Source organism: Octopus sinensis, linkage group LG14 (assembly GCF_006345805.1).
Source record: "Octopus sinensis linkage group LG14, ASM634580v1, whole genome shotgun sequence".
NCBI lineage: Eukaryota > Metazoa > Mollusca > Cephalopoda > Octopoda > Octopodidae > Octopus > Octopus sinensis.
In genome coordinates, this window is record NC_043010.1 from 33,734,887 (window position 1) to 33,751,183 (window position 16,297).

Here is a 16,297-nt window from a genome sequence, read left to right on the forward strand (position 1 = left end):
TATATATGCAGGCAAGTTAAAACCAGAAGAACTAAGAACAATGAGGTCAAATCAATCCTATTTTTCATCTTAGTTTATAGTTCTGACCTGCTGCAAACAAGCCACTTGGCTATCAGTAAATGACATGTTCAAGAGAGGTTGTTCTAAATGTTTGAAATGAATCATTTCTAAAATTACTATTTTCCACACTTGAAATTTTGTCTCTAGGGTGTATCAACATTATAATAAAGATAGCTGCATATTTAGTTGGCATTATGTAACTTTTACTAAAAGAAAGTAATTATTAAAGACTTACAATATTGAAAAAATACGTATTCCAATTTTAATTTTTTTTTTTTATCAAACTGAGGCTTTGAAGTTTCTTTTCTTATTGAAAATTCAAGTTTACACATCAGTCACAAAATGATTTTTATCCCCTGCAATCAATCATTAAACAAATTTTTAGTCACTGTGACTTATCTCTCTCTCTCTCTTCCTCCCTCCTTTTCAACTGTTTTCATTAAAAATAAGTGATTGCACAGTTTTTCTTTAGAGAGAATTTTTGTGAACATGTCTACTAATCCATCATTCTTGGCAGGTACTTTATTTATTAATCCAAAAAAGAATAAAAGGCAACGTCCATCTTGACCGGATTTGAACTAAAAGCCTTCTGTCCAACACTAACAATTCTTCCAATATGCTTTTTACTAACCAACCAAGCAATGGATTGTCACTTTGACTACAAGATGATATGAGAAGTTATTAGCCCTAACAAAAATGTTAACCCTATAAAATAAAGATTTTTACCCTAAACTGACAAGATCCAAGAGCACATCCTCTGATAACTCACAGATGGTGAGTTATCAGAGGATGTGCAGATTAGTTACAGTTCAATTCAGTCCATTAACACTGCAGATTTGGGTATGATACGTGTGTCTGCCAAAACTGCTTTCAGTTGACCAAAAAAGACACTTGGGTTTCAGTTGCACAAAATCTTGATTGTGTGGAGAACAATGAAAACTTTGTGTAGTCCTCTGAGCAGGTGTCACCAAGCTTTTGTCAAAATTTGATGCAGATTCTCTGCTCAACTTTGTTGTGGTCAATGCGATTATCACACACTACACACCTTCCTTCCAAGCAGTGCTGTAAACAGCAGAAGTGAGCAAGAACATTAAAACTTAGTGCACATGCACAACAGAGTTTGAGCTCAATCTGTGTCAAGAAGCTCCACTCTATGTGCTTTAGCTTCATTACTATGGCAACCGACTGGTTATTTATTGATCAGACCATGTATGAAAGTATATGTGTATCTGTCTATCTATATATATATATATATATATATATATATATATATATGTATGTTTATATATATATATATAAAATGTATTTGTATATATAAACACACATGCACATATATATACTTCATGGTGGACTAAATGTATGTATATATATATATATGTATGTATATATGCCTATATTTATGTATTTGTACATATATATGTGTGTGTGTGTGTGTATATATTTAGAGATGTATTCCTTGAAGATTTTGATGAAATAGATGATACAGCATCACATAACATGGAGGACAACTTCGGGATTCCTATGGGACAACCTGTTGAAGGCTACTAATCAGACCTGTGGCTGGTGTAAAGTACCCTCTTGACCGAAATGATAAGACAACAAAAGAACGAAAGAGACCTCGATATGTAAATAGAGGAATTTATCTGTAAATATAATATGTGACAATTATTCGATAGCCATGATAAAACTCTGAGTTTCGGATGTTGGGGCATCAAAAAATGCTATCAAACGGGTCATTTTCATAGCATTTTTTCGATGGCCAGATAACTGAAGAGATAGCGGTGTGGGTTTCTGCCCCGACATCCGAAACTAGGAGTTTTATCATTGTTTATATATATATATACACACACACACACACACATATATTATGTGGACAATATCTTCAACCAAGGCATTATAACCGTTTCTGATTCTTCAAGTGCTTCAGTTCTGTGTAAGTACATATATTTACTAGGTAGCTAACATTTAGCAATAGTTTCTCCCATTGTGTTGAAGCGCCATTTTCTATCATTAATAAAACTCGGCATTATTGACGACACAGGTATGCTAGTAATATAATGACGGACTTATTATATACAGTGCTCAGTTGTACTACAACTCATAAGAAAAAGTAACCAAAAGTGTATGAACAGTACACAGAATAAAGCACAAGAAGTGAGCCATTTAACAAACGGGGGACACATCAGGGTACTGTCGACAAATTTCAGGAAGCATGGAAGTTTTGAAGGATGCAGTGTTCCAACTATGCAGATAGTTTATTCCATGTTTCAACAACTCTGAGCATGAGAAACTGTTCCCGAAAGTCATGGGTGTTGGGCTGTTTTTTTGATTTCGTAAGCATGTCCGAGAGTGTTAGAAATATGGAATTCAGGTGAATGCATTCGCAACACTGTAGTTATCAAAACACCAATCCTGCAAAAAATATAAAGAATTCTTTTCCACTCTAGGCACAAGGCCCGAAATTTTTGTGGAGGGGGCCAATCGATTAGATTCAGCCCAGTACACAACTGGTAAAACTATAAAATATTTTGTTGTGTCTGGGGAGAGTCATTTTCTTTTTGTGCCTTATAATTTAACACACTCACCAGTAAAATTTCTACTTATTTTTATTTTCCTAAAATTTTTGTTGCGTCTTGACATGCATACACAAGGAGACAGAGGTGCATACATATACAAACACATGCTCACACACATACATAGGAAATACACAAACATGGACATGCAAGCACATGAATATGCAGAATACATACATACAGATGCACACACATACATACATATATACATATGTATACACATATACATACACACATATGCATACATACATACATACATATGTACATGCATAGGCACACACACACACACTGACCCATATACGTGCGTAACAAACAAAAAGGAGTGTAAATAACGGACAGAGTCAAGACTATTGAAAAGGCTGCAAGACGCAACGAAAATTTTAGGAAAATAAAAATAATAAATAAGTGGAAATTTTACCGGTGAGTGTGGTAAATTATAAGGCACAAAAAGAAAATGACTCTTCCCAGACACAACAGAATATGCTTCAATACATGAACTCATATAAAGAATCTTGCAAACCAAATCCAAAAGCGAAATATAAAATATTTAAGAAAAAACAAAATTTCATCTTCAGTGGTAATAAAAAGCAATGTGTCAAACAGCAAAATGAATGACTATACAAACGATAAAGGAAGAAAAGACAGATATTTTTGGTTAATAAATTTAATTAGAAACTTTATGGTTATCAACATAATGTTATTAGCACACACTCATTATGAAAAGATTATATAAATAGACACACAGATACATACATGTGTATGTGTGTAATTTAAAACTAAGAAAATAAACTTGTGGTGTGTGTGCACACGCGCACCTGATAAACAGGCATTTGAAACTCTGAGTAGCAGTTTTCGTGATGTTCTTGCAGCTTTAATAATAGAAAAAGCATATTACTCTGCTTTTTTTTCCACCTTGTTTTGTGTCTATGTGCTTACTCATGTGTGTGTGTGTATATATATATATATATACACACACATGCACCACATACATAGAGTCCTCCAAAAAATGTATATACACTTCAGGAAAGGTAAAAATCTGTATAAATATTTAACTTGTACAACTACCCCTATAAATATAGATACCCCTTTCAATGTTTTATCAAATTGCAATAACACTGAATTCAAGTATTTATAGATTTTTCCTTTCCTGAATTTGGAATACATTTTTTTGGCAGACTCTGTATATATACACACACACTGCAACTTAATTTTCTTTGTTCTAAATTGCACACACACACATATATAAATGTATACACACACATGCATTTTTCTTAGTTCTAATATGTGTGAGTGCGTCTATGAAAAAAAAAAAACTCAAAATTCCATTACTAAGACAATACATTTAAAGAAATCATTAAATTTCCTAAAATTTCTCTCACCTTTCTTTAGGAAGTCTCTCTTATATGTAAAGTGGTTCTGATTTAGGAATAGGACGGATTGGTAGACCCTTTACAAATAAGTGACACAACCCCAATAATCTCCCAGTCTATTTATGAACTACATCCAAGTGAATGTGAAGGAGGATCCATGATCATCCTTTAAAATCAGGAAATAAAATATGTGATTCTGATGGAGTACACCATACTGAAATATAGCTAGAATCCGAATATTTTTCTCCATAGACCGGACGTCTGTTATGTGATTTTATTTTGTCTGAGACCAAAATTAGATTCAAACAATTGCTGTCAATTGAAACACAGCATAATTATTTCATTGCAATTCTCATTACATTTGGATTATTATTATTATTATTATTTCTTTCCCCAAAATTACTAAACCTCAAAATTTTGCATGCTGTTTGAAAAGTGAAACAAATTTTTTTATGAATTAGTTTTGCATGTATGCCCATATGCATACATATTGTATACACAATGCATGTATGGTTATATATATATATATATATATATATATATAATATATATATATATATCATTGTTTAAACGTCCACTTTTCCATGCTTGCATTGGTTGGACGGAATTTGTTTTGAGACAGATTTTCAACACCTGAAAGCTGTTCCTGCCATCAAAGCTTATCTATTTCCAAGTGTGTTAATATTTCCCCATGTTTCTACAGGACACTGTAAACAAATGGCACTACAGTGACAACAAATGACAGCAATGCTTGATTAAAACTATTGCATGATGTGTCTAAGTATGGAGACAGAAACACATACTCACATACACAAACACACATACACACACATACATATATATATATACACACACAATGGGCTTTATTTAGTTTTCATCTACCAAATTCATTCACAAGGCTTTGGTCAACAAAACGCTGTATCAGAAGACTATTGTTGTTGTTGTTTCATCCTTTAGAAGGAACAGTTGTTTGTTCCTTCTCGAGCCACGCCTGGCTCATAAGGGCCAGTTTCCTTGGCATATAGGTTCCCCACCTGGACAGGACACCGGTCCATCGCAGGTGAGCTGCAAGATGCAGGAGGAAAGAGTGAGAGAAAGTTGTAGGGAAAGAGTCAGCAGAAATTTGCCATTACCTTCTGCCGGAACCGCATGGGGCTTAGGTGTTTCGCTCATAAACACAAACATTACCCAGTCTGAGATTCGAACCCGCGATCCCCCGATCGCGAATCCGCTGCTCTAACCACTAGGCCATGTGCCTCCACATTAGAAGGCTATATAGTTTATATATACTGTGAAACTGAACCTGAAAACATTTGAGTTAGAAAGGAACTTCTTACTTACACAGCCAAATGTATTTTATACACACAAAATTGCATGGCCAAGTGGTTTTTAAACATTTAATTTACTCTACAGACTGCAGATTTTGGGTACTTTGGCAAGTATCTTCTTCCACACCCTCACATTGGCCAATGCTGTGCAAGTGAAATTTGGTAGGTGGAAACTATGTAGAAGCATGTCAGATGAACTGAAGCTGAGAGTTTTCCTAAAGATTATGTTGGGTGAACAAACACCTGTGGAGTACTCAACCACATGGACTACAATTCAATGAGGAAATAATTCAGTTGATTGAACAACTAATGCATTCATTCATTCAAATCAGTGGTTTTCAACTAGAGACCCATTGGGATTCATACGAGATTTTGTTGTTAAAATTTATGGGAAATAAACTGGTTATATTTCTACAAGACACAAAATTCAATATGTTCTAGAATTGTCTATGACATGTTTCAGTTTTTCTAAAATTGAATAAAACAATATTGAACACATACGTACTTGTACACGTTGAACAAAATGAATAACAATAATAATAATAATAATAACTACACTCACGGAGTGGTTGGCGTTAGGAAGGGCATCCAGCTGTAGAAACACTGCCAGATCAGACTGGAGCCTGGTGCAGCCTTCAGGCTTCCCAGACCCCAGTTGAACCGTCCAACCCATGCCAACATGGAAAACGGACGTTAAACGATGATGATGATGATGATGATATATAGGCGTAGGAGTAGCTGTGTGGTATATAGCTTGCTCACCAACAACATGGTTCCGGGTTCGGTCCCACTGCATGGCACCTTGGGCAAGTGTCTTCTAGTATAGCCTCAGGTCGACCAAAGCCTTGAGAGTGGAATTGGTAGATGGAAACTGAAAGAAGACCGTTGTATATATGTATATATATGTGTGTGTTTGTGTGTCTGTGCTTGTCCCCTCAACATCGCTTGACAACCGATGCTGATGTGTTTACGTCCCCGTAACTTAGCGGTTCGGCAAAAGAGACCGATAGAATAAGTAATAGGCTTACAAAGAATAAGTTCTGGGATCGATATGCCCGACTAAAGGCGGTGCTCCAGCATGGCCACAATCAAATGACTGAAACAAGTAAAAGAGTAATTATTATTATACAATTCCTAATAATATTTAATTATAAAAATACAGTAGAATTTTTTAATATATATACATTGAATGGCTATGGCAGGGCACCCCAGTAAAATAGGAACCAAAGGGGTCCATAGGCAAAAAATGGTTGGGAGCCACTGATCCAGATAAACATGCTCCATCAAATTATACGCACATACACACACGCACACATATCATGAATGAACATGAAACATCTATAATTAAAGTAGAAGGGGAAAGAGAAAGTGAGTACCACATGGTATTGAATCCTTACTTCACCATGGGAAGCCAACCATACAACTGCTTTCTCTCTCCTTTGCTATGACACTGTTATATCCACACATAGTTTATAGCTTAATTACAATCAATTAATTGTTTAAATTTTAAACTACTTCTGTGAACCAAACAAAAAAAAAATTAGTTGAACAAACATTTGGAAGGGAAGATTTAAAACAAAGAGGGAACAAAAAATAAGTGATTAGTGGTGGGGAGGAGGTCATGTGATCAAATGGGTAGAGGGTGGAGAAACAAAATAACTGTCCTTTGTTTCAGATTTGTTTCAATCGCATCTTGCTAAGCATCATTACATGCATCCTTTGGTGATAGACAATTTAAGGTGTTTGGTACGACAAACAACTTGCCACTCGGTGTACAGATACACAACTTGAATGTCTCGCCTGTAGCATTTACTCCAGGATTCTCAACTTTGATCGGGCGTAGAGTTTTCTTGTTAATTATTATGTTGCCGTTGCTAGCATCAAATTTCAAGTTACCTTTCTGGAAAACAAGAAATTTAAAAAAAAGAAATCAAAATTTGGATGGTCAATCATGCTTTTTGCTTTTCGTTTTTTTTTTTTAGCAAAACTGTGTATATGTGTACACAGACTAATGTGTGTGTTTGTATATATAGGGTGTTCATAAATTATCTTTATAATTTCCATCAAGCAGTCCAAATGTGCTGCATGTGACCAATGGAGCCCATGTGGAAGTGGTCTGACATTTCTAATAGAACTATGTTTGCCTATATATGTATGTATATATATATATATATATATATATATATATATATATAAAGAAAGTAAGAAAATGGAGCTATAGCATTAAATGAAAATTTATTATCTGCAAAAATCAAGCATAGTCCCTTACAGCTGTTTCAATTAAGCCTAAAAGATTAAAGAGCAATTATTAAAATCATTATATTAGGCAAAATCTCTTCAGAGGGATAAAAAAAAGATATACCATTAACTTTTTCATGTGTTGTAATTTAGAATCATCACAACAGACTGATTTAACCTCTAATTGAATCATCATTATCATCATATATATATACATACACACACACACACACCTCTGTATGTGCATGTGTGAGCTTGCTTTTATACACACACATGCACACACACACACACACACACACATATATATATATATATATAGGTGCAGACACAGGCATGGCTCTGTGGTAAAAAGCTTGCTTCCCAACCACATGGTTCTAGGTTCAGTCCCACTGCATGGCATCTTGGGCAAGTGTCCTATACCTTTTGTTGCTTTGGGTTAACAAAAGCCTTATGATTTGGTAGACAGAGACTTAAAGAAGCCCATCGTGTGTGTGTTTGAATTTGTACCCCCATCACCACTTGACAACTGGTGTTGATGTGTTTATGTCCCCATAACTTAGCAGTTCAGCAAAAGAGACTGATAGAATAAGTACCAGAATTAACAAAAGAAGTACTGGGGTTGATTCATTTGACTAAAAATTCAAGGCAGTGCCCCAGCATGGTCACAGTCTAATGAATGAAACAGGTAAAAGATAAGATATATATATGTAACTTGTTTCATGACACACACACACACATTATCATCATTATTTAACGTCTACCTTCCATGCTGGCATTGGTTAGATGGTTTGACAGAAGCTGGCCAGGCAGGAGGCAGCACCAGTCTTCTGTGTCTGTTTTGGCAGGATGCCCTTCCTAACACCAACCACCCTGCAGAGTGGACTGAGTGCTTTTTATGTAACACAAGCACAGGTGAGGTCAGTTTTGGCATAGTTTTTACAGCTGGAGCCCTTCCCAATGCCAACTACTTTACAGTGTGGACTGGATGTTTTTAAGTGGTACCAGCACTGGCAGGGTCACCAAGTAACTTGTAAGACAAAGATCCTTTGAGAGGGGAGAGGGCATACATATACATACAAACACACACACACACATATATCATCATCATCATCATCGTTTAACGTCTGCTTTCCGTGCTAGCATGGGTTGGACGGTTCGACCGGGGTCTGGGAAGCCAGGGGGCTGCACCAGGCTCCAGTCTGATCTGGCAGTGTTTCTACAGCTGGATACCCTTCCTAACGCCAACCACTCTATGAATGTAGTGGGTGCTTTTTACATGCTACCGGCACAGGTGCCAGGAGAGGCTGGCAACGGCCATGATCGGTTGGTGATTTTTACATGCCACCGGCACAGAAGCCAGTCAAGGCAGCGCTGGCATCAGCCACGTTCGAATGGTGCTTTTTACGTGCCACCGGCACAGGTATCACAGCTACAATTTCCATTTGATATTTATTTTGATGTTGATGTACTTGACTCAATAGGTCTCCTCAAACACAGCAGGTCATGTGCCACTGGCACAGAAGCCAGTCAAGGTAGTGCTGGCATCAGCCACATTCGGATGGTGCTTTTTATGTGCCGCTGGCATCGGCCACATTCGGATGGTGCTTTTTATGTGCCGCTGGCACAGGTATATATATATATATATATATAGCTGTGTGTATGTAAACACATGCACACCCACACATATAAAGATATTTATATTATTATGGTTATTTGTTCAAGCAGCCTTGTATGGGAAAGCTTTATCCCAAAGTGAATTAAACCAAACATACCAACAGAATATTTACAGTTCTAGCTAGTTTATTTATACAGATTATGTCATTCATTTATTTGAAGATGACAAATTGGAAGTAACAATAACAAACCACTTTTGCAGATGAAAATACTTTACCTTGGTATTCAAGGAGATTCCTTTGCTGGCTTGGATATTGATTTTGTTGATGTTTTCTTCTGTACTTACACCTGCATCACCTTTTACGTCAACTCTGGAGAAAGATTCGAAAACAATGTCGTTCCACTTTGTTCGACTTTTTATCTGTTTGACATGACCAAGAGAGAGAGAGTGATAAACAAAAATAAAAAAAAGAGGGAGAAAATGGTAATGGACAATTTCAGTGATTTTAGCACAAATTATAAGCACTATTATAAGCACAAATTTGCGACAAACAATAAAAACAGCCCTACCAAATGGACTCTTGTCATATATTTCTTGCTTGATATTCCAACTATGATCCATGATCATCTTATCTTTTTCCTGTATGCAAGGAACATAGAACTATACTATCAAATACGTTCATTTCTAAGATGACAGGGTGTGATTGGAGAGAGATTTGACTGCTATTTCTAGCATAATAATCAACCCCAAAGTAGTAATGATGAGTGACTGTGCATTCAATCTATAATAATGAAATCTTTGTTTTCTTGTTTAATACCTTGGTATTTAAGCCAGACATTTCCAACCCAAATATTCTACCCGTTTTATGTTCAAATTGGGCTAGATCTCGCTTCTCACACCTACCCTAAAATGTCATTCAAAAAATATACAATCACATCACCAAAATCTCAAAGCCACAAGGTAATACATAATTCAAAGCAATGTGAAAAAATAAAAATTACGTTTGACAAAGTAAACTGAATGCTGAAGGATGAAGACTCTGTATGTCCAGGACTACATTGTCTTGTTACTCCTTCTTTCTATTTTAACTAATTAACATTTAAATCAACCATATCTGGCCTAAATATTGTGCTTATGTTCAAACAAGCCAGATCCGGTCTCTCACATCTACCCTAAAATGTCATTCTATAATCAACTACCCACCAGTTGTGAGTGATGTCACTTCGTATTCTCACATATAAAACATATCTTTTTTTGTTGTCTGTCATACATGATTGTAATGTGTTAAAGTTCATCTGACATAACAAGGTTAGTTCAGCTTACATACTCTGTCTTTGTCCTATGATTATGACTCAACACTGGGAAAGCTTTTTAGTTATAAGTACATAACTCCAAAAGGAGACCATTCACCTGATTAGCAAAGAGTAACACACCAATATATCAAAAACACTCTCTCTCTCTGCTTGTGCTGCTCCTACGACAATACCCTCTGGTTCTCAGTGCTAATTACTTATGTACCCTCTCCATTCTGGTTTACCAGACAAATTCACTTTCCTTCTTTATAATCAATTTTCCAGAATGATAAAATTCTTTCTCCTTGGGACATCTGTTTTTTCCTTTAGATGTCAATACTTATAGATGTTCAAACTGAACATCCAGCATATCAATATCCCATACCTTAGTCCTGGAGGTTTGTCAAACCAAGGGCACTGCCCTTTCTACCTAGCTAAGTCTTTAAAAAAGGGAGAAAAAAAAAGAAAAACAGTGGTTGTGTGGTAAGTAGCTTGCTTACCAACCACATGGTCCCGGGTTCAGTCCCACAGTGTAGCACCTTCAGACAGGGTCTTCTACTATAGCCTCAGGCCAACCAAAGCCTTGTGAGTGGATTTGGTAGATGGAAACTAAAAGAAGCCCGTCGTATATATGCATGTGTGTATGTATGTGTGTGTGTGTATGTTTGTGTGTCCATGTTTGTCCCCCCCAACATCGCTTGACAACTGATGGTGGTGTGTTTACGTTCCTGTAACTTAGCGGTTCAGCAAATGAGACCAATAGAATAAGTAATAGGCTTACAAAGAATGAGTCCTGGGGTCGATTTGCTCGACTAAAGGCAGTGCTCCAGCATGGCTGTAGTCAAATGACTGAAACAAGTAAAAGAGTAAAGAGAGTACAAAACATTCATTCTTATCTTGTCTTTACTTTTCTTTTATTCAGTTCAGTCATTAGACTGCGACCATGCTGGAACACTACTTAGAAGAATTTTATCTGAATGAATCAACCTCAGTACTTTTTGTCAAACCGCTAAGTAATAGCGTCATACAGAAACCAACACCAGTTGTCAGGCACTGGTTGGGGACATAAACACACACAATCACATACACACATATACATGACATGCTTCTTCAGTTTGTCTACTAAATTCACTCACAAGGCTTTGGTTAGCCTCAGGCTATAGAAGAAGACACATGTTAAAGGTGTCATACGGTGGGACCGAACCCAGAACCATGTGGCTGGGAAGCAAGTTTCTTACCACACACCCATACTACTACAGAAATAAGCATTAAACAAACCAATATCCCCCACAGAAAAAAAAGAAAGAACTAGCTCAATCATCATTCTTCAATGAAGATATAATTGTAATTTCTCATTTGTTTCTAACACTAATTTTCCAGTTTTTCTGTTTCTAATTTATGATATTATACTTGACAGAATCAATAGAATGCCAGACAAAATGCCTTATTGTATTTGATTTTAGATCTTGTGGGGTCAACTTTGCCTGTCATCCTTCTAGGTTCAAAAAATATATATGCAAACCAAATACTGGAGTTTATATAATCAACTAATGCCTTGCAAGGGTAAAGGATCAAGTGTAAAGATTCATGGCTCAATGGCTAGAGTGTCAGGCTCACAATAATGAGGTAGTGAGTTCAATTCCTAAACCAGGCTGTGTGTTGTGTTCTTGAGCAAGACCCTTTATTTCATGTTGCTCCAGGTCACTCAGCTGTAGAAATAAGTTGTGACATCACTGGTACCAAGCTGTGTCAGCCTTTGCCTTTCTCTTGGATAACATCAGTGGTGTGGAGAGGGGAAGCTGGTATGCATGGGCGACTGCTCGTCTTCAATAAACAACCTTACCTAGACTTGCACTTCAGAGGGAACTTTCTAGGTGCAATCCCAAAGCCATTCATGACCTTGCCAAAAATTTGTGCCTATGACAGAGACAATTATTACCTCCACCTTAGTGAAGGCAGAGGTATTGTTTTCAGTCATGTTTGTTTGAATGTTTGACTGTGGACAAGATATCTCAAAAACTGCTGGACAGATTTGGATGAAACTTTCAGAGAGGTTTGGCTTTGTGACTGGCATGAACTGATTAGATTTTTGGATCGATCTGGTTCCAGACAAGGATTCTGGATTATTTTTCCATTTTTTAAACTTAATTTTTGAGAGTGATCAGGTTCATTTTTTGTATCCTCATTTATGAGAGCAGTTGAGTTTATTTCAGATATTCTTATTTTAAAAATGATCTCCGGTTGAGAGGATGTTGATGTTGTCTTGGCAGAGGTTTGCACTCTCTGAGTGCTATTATTATTATTATTATTATTATTATTATTGAGTGAGAGAGCAGTGCATGCCATCAAAGTGGCACTGAGGTAAAATATACAAAGCCCAGTATACCCATCATGACTACCTGTCTGATAAGGGTACACCAGACACATGCATCACAACCATATGTGTGCAACATGGTGATCTAATATCAAGATAAACAGCGCATGACTTTGCAGGTGGGGCCCAGTTAGAATTTTCTTCAGGTTGAGTAGCTCAAAAGGTCCCTGAATAAGGATTGTTTAACGAACCACCCATGTAGCAAAAATGAAAGGCATAATAAGAACCTTTATATTGTGTGCTCTTAATCAACTTTACTAACAAATCTGTTGTTCTGACAGCTTATTCTACCATAGGATGGTTTAACAGCAGGAAAAGGTTAATGATACCCAACAGCCTAATCATAGAATTAGTTCCTTTTTCATTATGCAAATATTTCAAAATTACAAAAACAAGTAAGCCTATTCATGTTGTTATAGAAACAGATGTACAACAGTAAAATAAAAATTAGGGAAAAAAGGAAACAACAACAATACAATGGCATTAGGAAATACACTTACATAGGTAGTTTCTATGGCATTGGTTTGGAGATTTTGTGGCATTTTGGGAAATGACCATTCTTTGTTTGGATCAGTTGAAAAGACAAGTTTACTAGTGTCAGCATCAATAACATCAAAAGCATCAGTGGTGAACAAGCTTTGGGTCTCATTGACAGACACTTGAAGGAAGAAAAAAAAAGGAGGAGAAAGCAATGAATAATAATAATAATAATGATGATGATAATAATAATAATAATAATAATAATAATAATAATAATAATAATAATAATAATAATAATAATATTTTCTACTATAGGCACAAGGCCTGCAATTTTGGTGGAAGGGAGATAATCGATTACATCCAATGCCTGTACTTAATTCATCGACCCCGAAAAGATGAAAGGCAAAGTTGACCTCAGCAGAGTTTGAACTCTGAGCATAAAGACGAACGAAGGACACAGAAAGTGTGTCAATAGCCAGCTGGAGGAGGTGTCTTGCTGGGGCTACAAACTACAGTAGTATCCACCCTTAAGGGTTAGCTACATTTAAGTGACAAATATACTTCACGATGTCGTGCAGCTGCTGTTCATGCCTCACTCAGAGATTTATTATATTAAGCAACACTAATAATAAATCAACAAACCGTAAAAATATACAAGCTTATGACAGTTTTATAGATATTTCAAAATTATGATGCTATGATTCAAGGTGTTTCCATTATTCTGTCCAACCTCTGTATGTGTGTCGTTGGTGTGTATCATATGATAGATTTCAGTGAGTGTTACTGTCATACAAGCAGTGGTATTCATTTCCAATATTCTGCAAAAAATATGTCTGGCCTTACTTGGAAACAAGAGAGGATTAGTGACAGGAATGGGCATCTGGCCATAAAAACCTTGCCTCAATAAACTTTGAGCAACTCACGCAATCAGGAAAAGTTGGATGTTGAAATGATGATGATGATGATGATGATGATGATGAAGAGTCACTGTTATAAATTTGTATATTTACACTGCACTTGAAGTTAGAGATCTCTCCTCTACATATTGCTAACAATTGAATAATGAACCAAGGGCAGAGCTTGTTATCCAGCTTGACTGCAATAAGTAAAATTCTGTGATTTGCCCAGTGCCTGTAATAAAAAGGCATGTTCCTTCCTCCTCTTCCTACTACTACTACTACTATTATTACTGCTGCTCCTGCTGCTACAGCCACTTCTACATTGTCTTTTTAGTCAGGTAGAGTTTTATATATTGTCTAAGTACTGATGTCTTCACAATTAATAGTTCCGCATTTTTACCTCACAGCCATTGTATACCACAATCATGTATGTGACAAAATAAGTTAATATGTTATATTATTTGATGAGTAAATGAGGCTTATATCTTCAGAAATGTGTGAAATGTTTAATTACTTACACATCGAAGATCCTGGAGAGCCAATATTGATCTGGAGAACAGAAAAGTGAAAACGAAATAGTTAAAAATCCTTTAGTAAATAAAAATTCTTAGAAACATAACAAAATCAAGTGTCAGTCTTTGACAAGAAGAAATTCTTGTATAGAATTTGACAAAAAATTACATGAATACAACAAAGACCAAATGCCATCAAAGAAGTGGTCATGTTCACTAGGTAGGGAACATAAGTGAAGATTTGATACTGTGTTCTCACAGTAAATAATTGGTGCACAGAATATATAATACCTTGAATAGCATATGAACAGGACATCATAAATAAACACATTGGCAGAATAGAAAAACAGATTACAAGAACAAAAGAATAAAGGGATGTCAAAATACACAAGTTAACAAAATAGTAAAATGCCTGGATATACAAAATAGAAGAATGGGATACAAAAATAATATTAAGCTGGAAAAAGTTTTGCTGCATTTTTGAAATGATCACTTTTGTGAATACTTTTTCAATACTTTAGGGTAAAAAAAGCATTAAATTATACATTGTCATGTTTTTTGTTTTGTTTTTTTTGGTGGTGGGGTCCCTTTTTTTAAATTTACACAAAATGGTGTATTTAAGCACAACGTTGTATTTGAATTCATATCAATCTTACCCTTTTAAATTGAGTTTAGATCAGACCTGCATCAGATGCTGCATGCCATATGAATTCAAAAGCTCTTACAGCAATGGAAATGGCAAGAAATATTCATTTTGTCAATGAAGTTTTATGTGCCCAGTGCTGCCAATGATGGCTTGGCCAGTTTCACTTAGGAAATTTTTATCTCACAGATTCCCCTCAATCTGGACAACCAAGTTCTGTTGATACTAAAATTCTGAAAACTATTGAAGAAAATCCAAAGCAGACTGCACATGAATTAGCAAAACAGTCCAATTCAAGTAACGCTTCATTTATAAAACACCTTCATGAACAAGGAAAAGTACCAAAACTTGGCCTGTGGGTCCCTCATTATCTGACTACTTCTCAGTTTAATTACAGACTTGCAGAGGAGACATGCTACAAAACAGTTCCTGGGTAGAAGCATTACAAGTGATGAAAAGTGGAGTCTCTATAACAATATCCAAGGAAAATGACAATGGTTAGCACCTCCCCCCTCCACACACACAAAAGAACCCATCCCCAAACCAGGACTACATCCCAAAATGGTTATGCCCTAGGTTTTTTGGGATATGAAGAGGGTCATCTATCATGAAGTGCTAATGCAAAGTGAAACAGTTAATGCAGAGAAGTATTGTCATCATTTGGAAACACTGCACAAAAATTTGCAGGAAAAGCACCCATCATTGGTCAGTCATAAAGGAGTGTTGCTCTTACACGATAATGAAAGACCACATATTGACCAATTCATTCAGGAAAATATTATGGCACTAAATATGGAAGTTTTGCCTCATCCTCCTTACTTTCCTGGCATTGATCCATCTAACTAATATCTTTCCAGATCATTGCAGCATTATTTTGAAGGAAAACAGTTTGGTAACTGTGAAAAAGAGGTTA

General features: G+C 36.1%; 1 protein-coding gene across 1 annotated transcript in view; it reads right to left on the reverse strand.

Annotated features, from left to right (window-relative positions):
* Nucleotides 1-6,466: 6,466 nt before the first annotated feature.
* The window catches only part of LOC115219224 (beta-sarcoglycan), a 28,055-nt gene continuing 18,224 nt past the window's right edge, over nucleotides 6,467-16,297 (reverse strand). The window contains exons 4-7 of the mRNA XM_029789359.2: nucleotides 14,748-14,778; nucleotides 13,351-13,508; nucleotides 9,461-9,604; nucleotides 6,467-7,231 (exon numbers count right to left, since the gene is read on the reverse strand). Of these exons, the coding sequence (XP_029645219.1) occupies nucleotides 7,028-7,231; nucleotides 9,461-9,604; nucleotides 13,351-13,508; nucleotides 14,748-14,778 (537 nt within the window). The 3' untranslated portion in view covers nucleotides 6,467-7,027. The remainder of the gene's footprint in view (nucleotides 7,232-9,460; nucleotides 9,605-13,350; nucleotides 13,509-14,747; nucleotides 14,779-16,297) is intronic.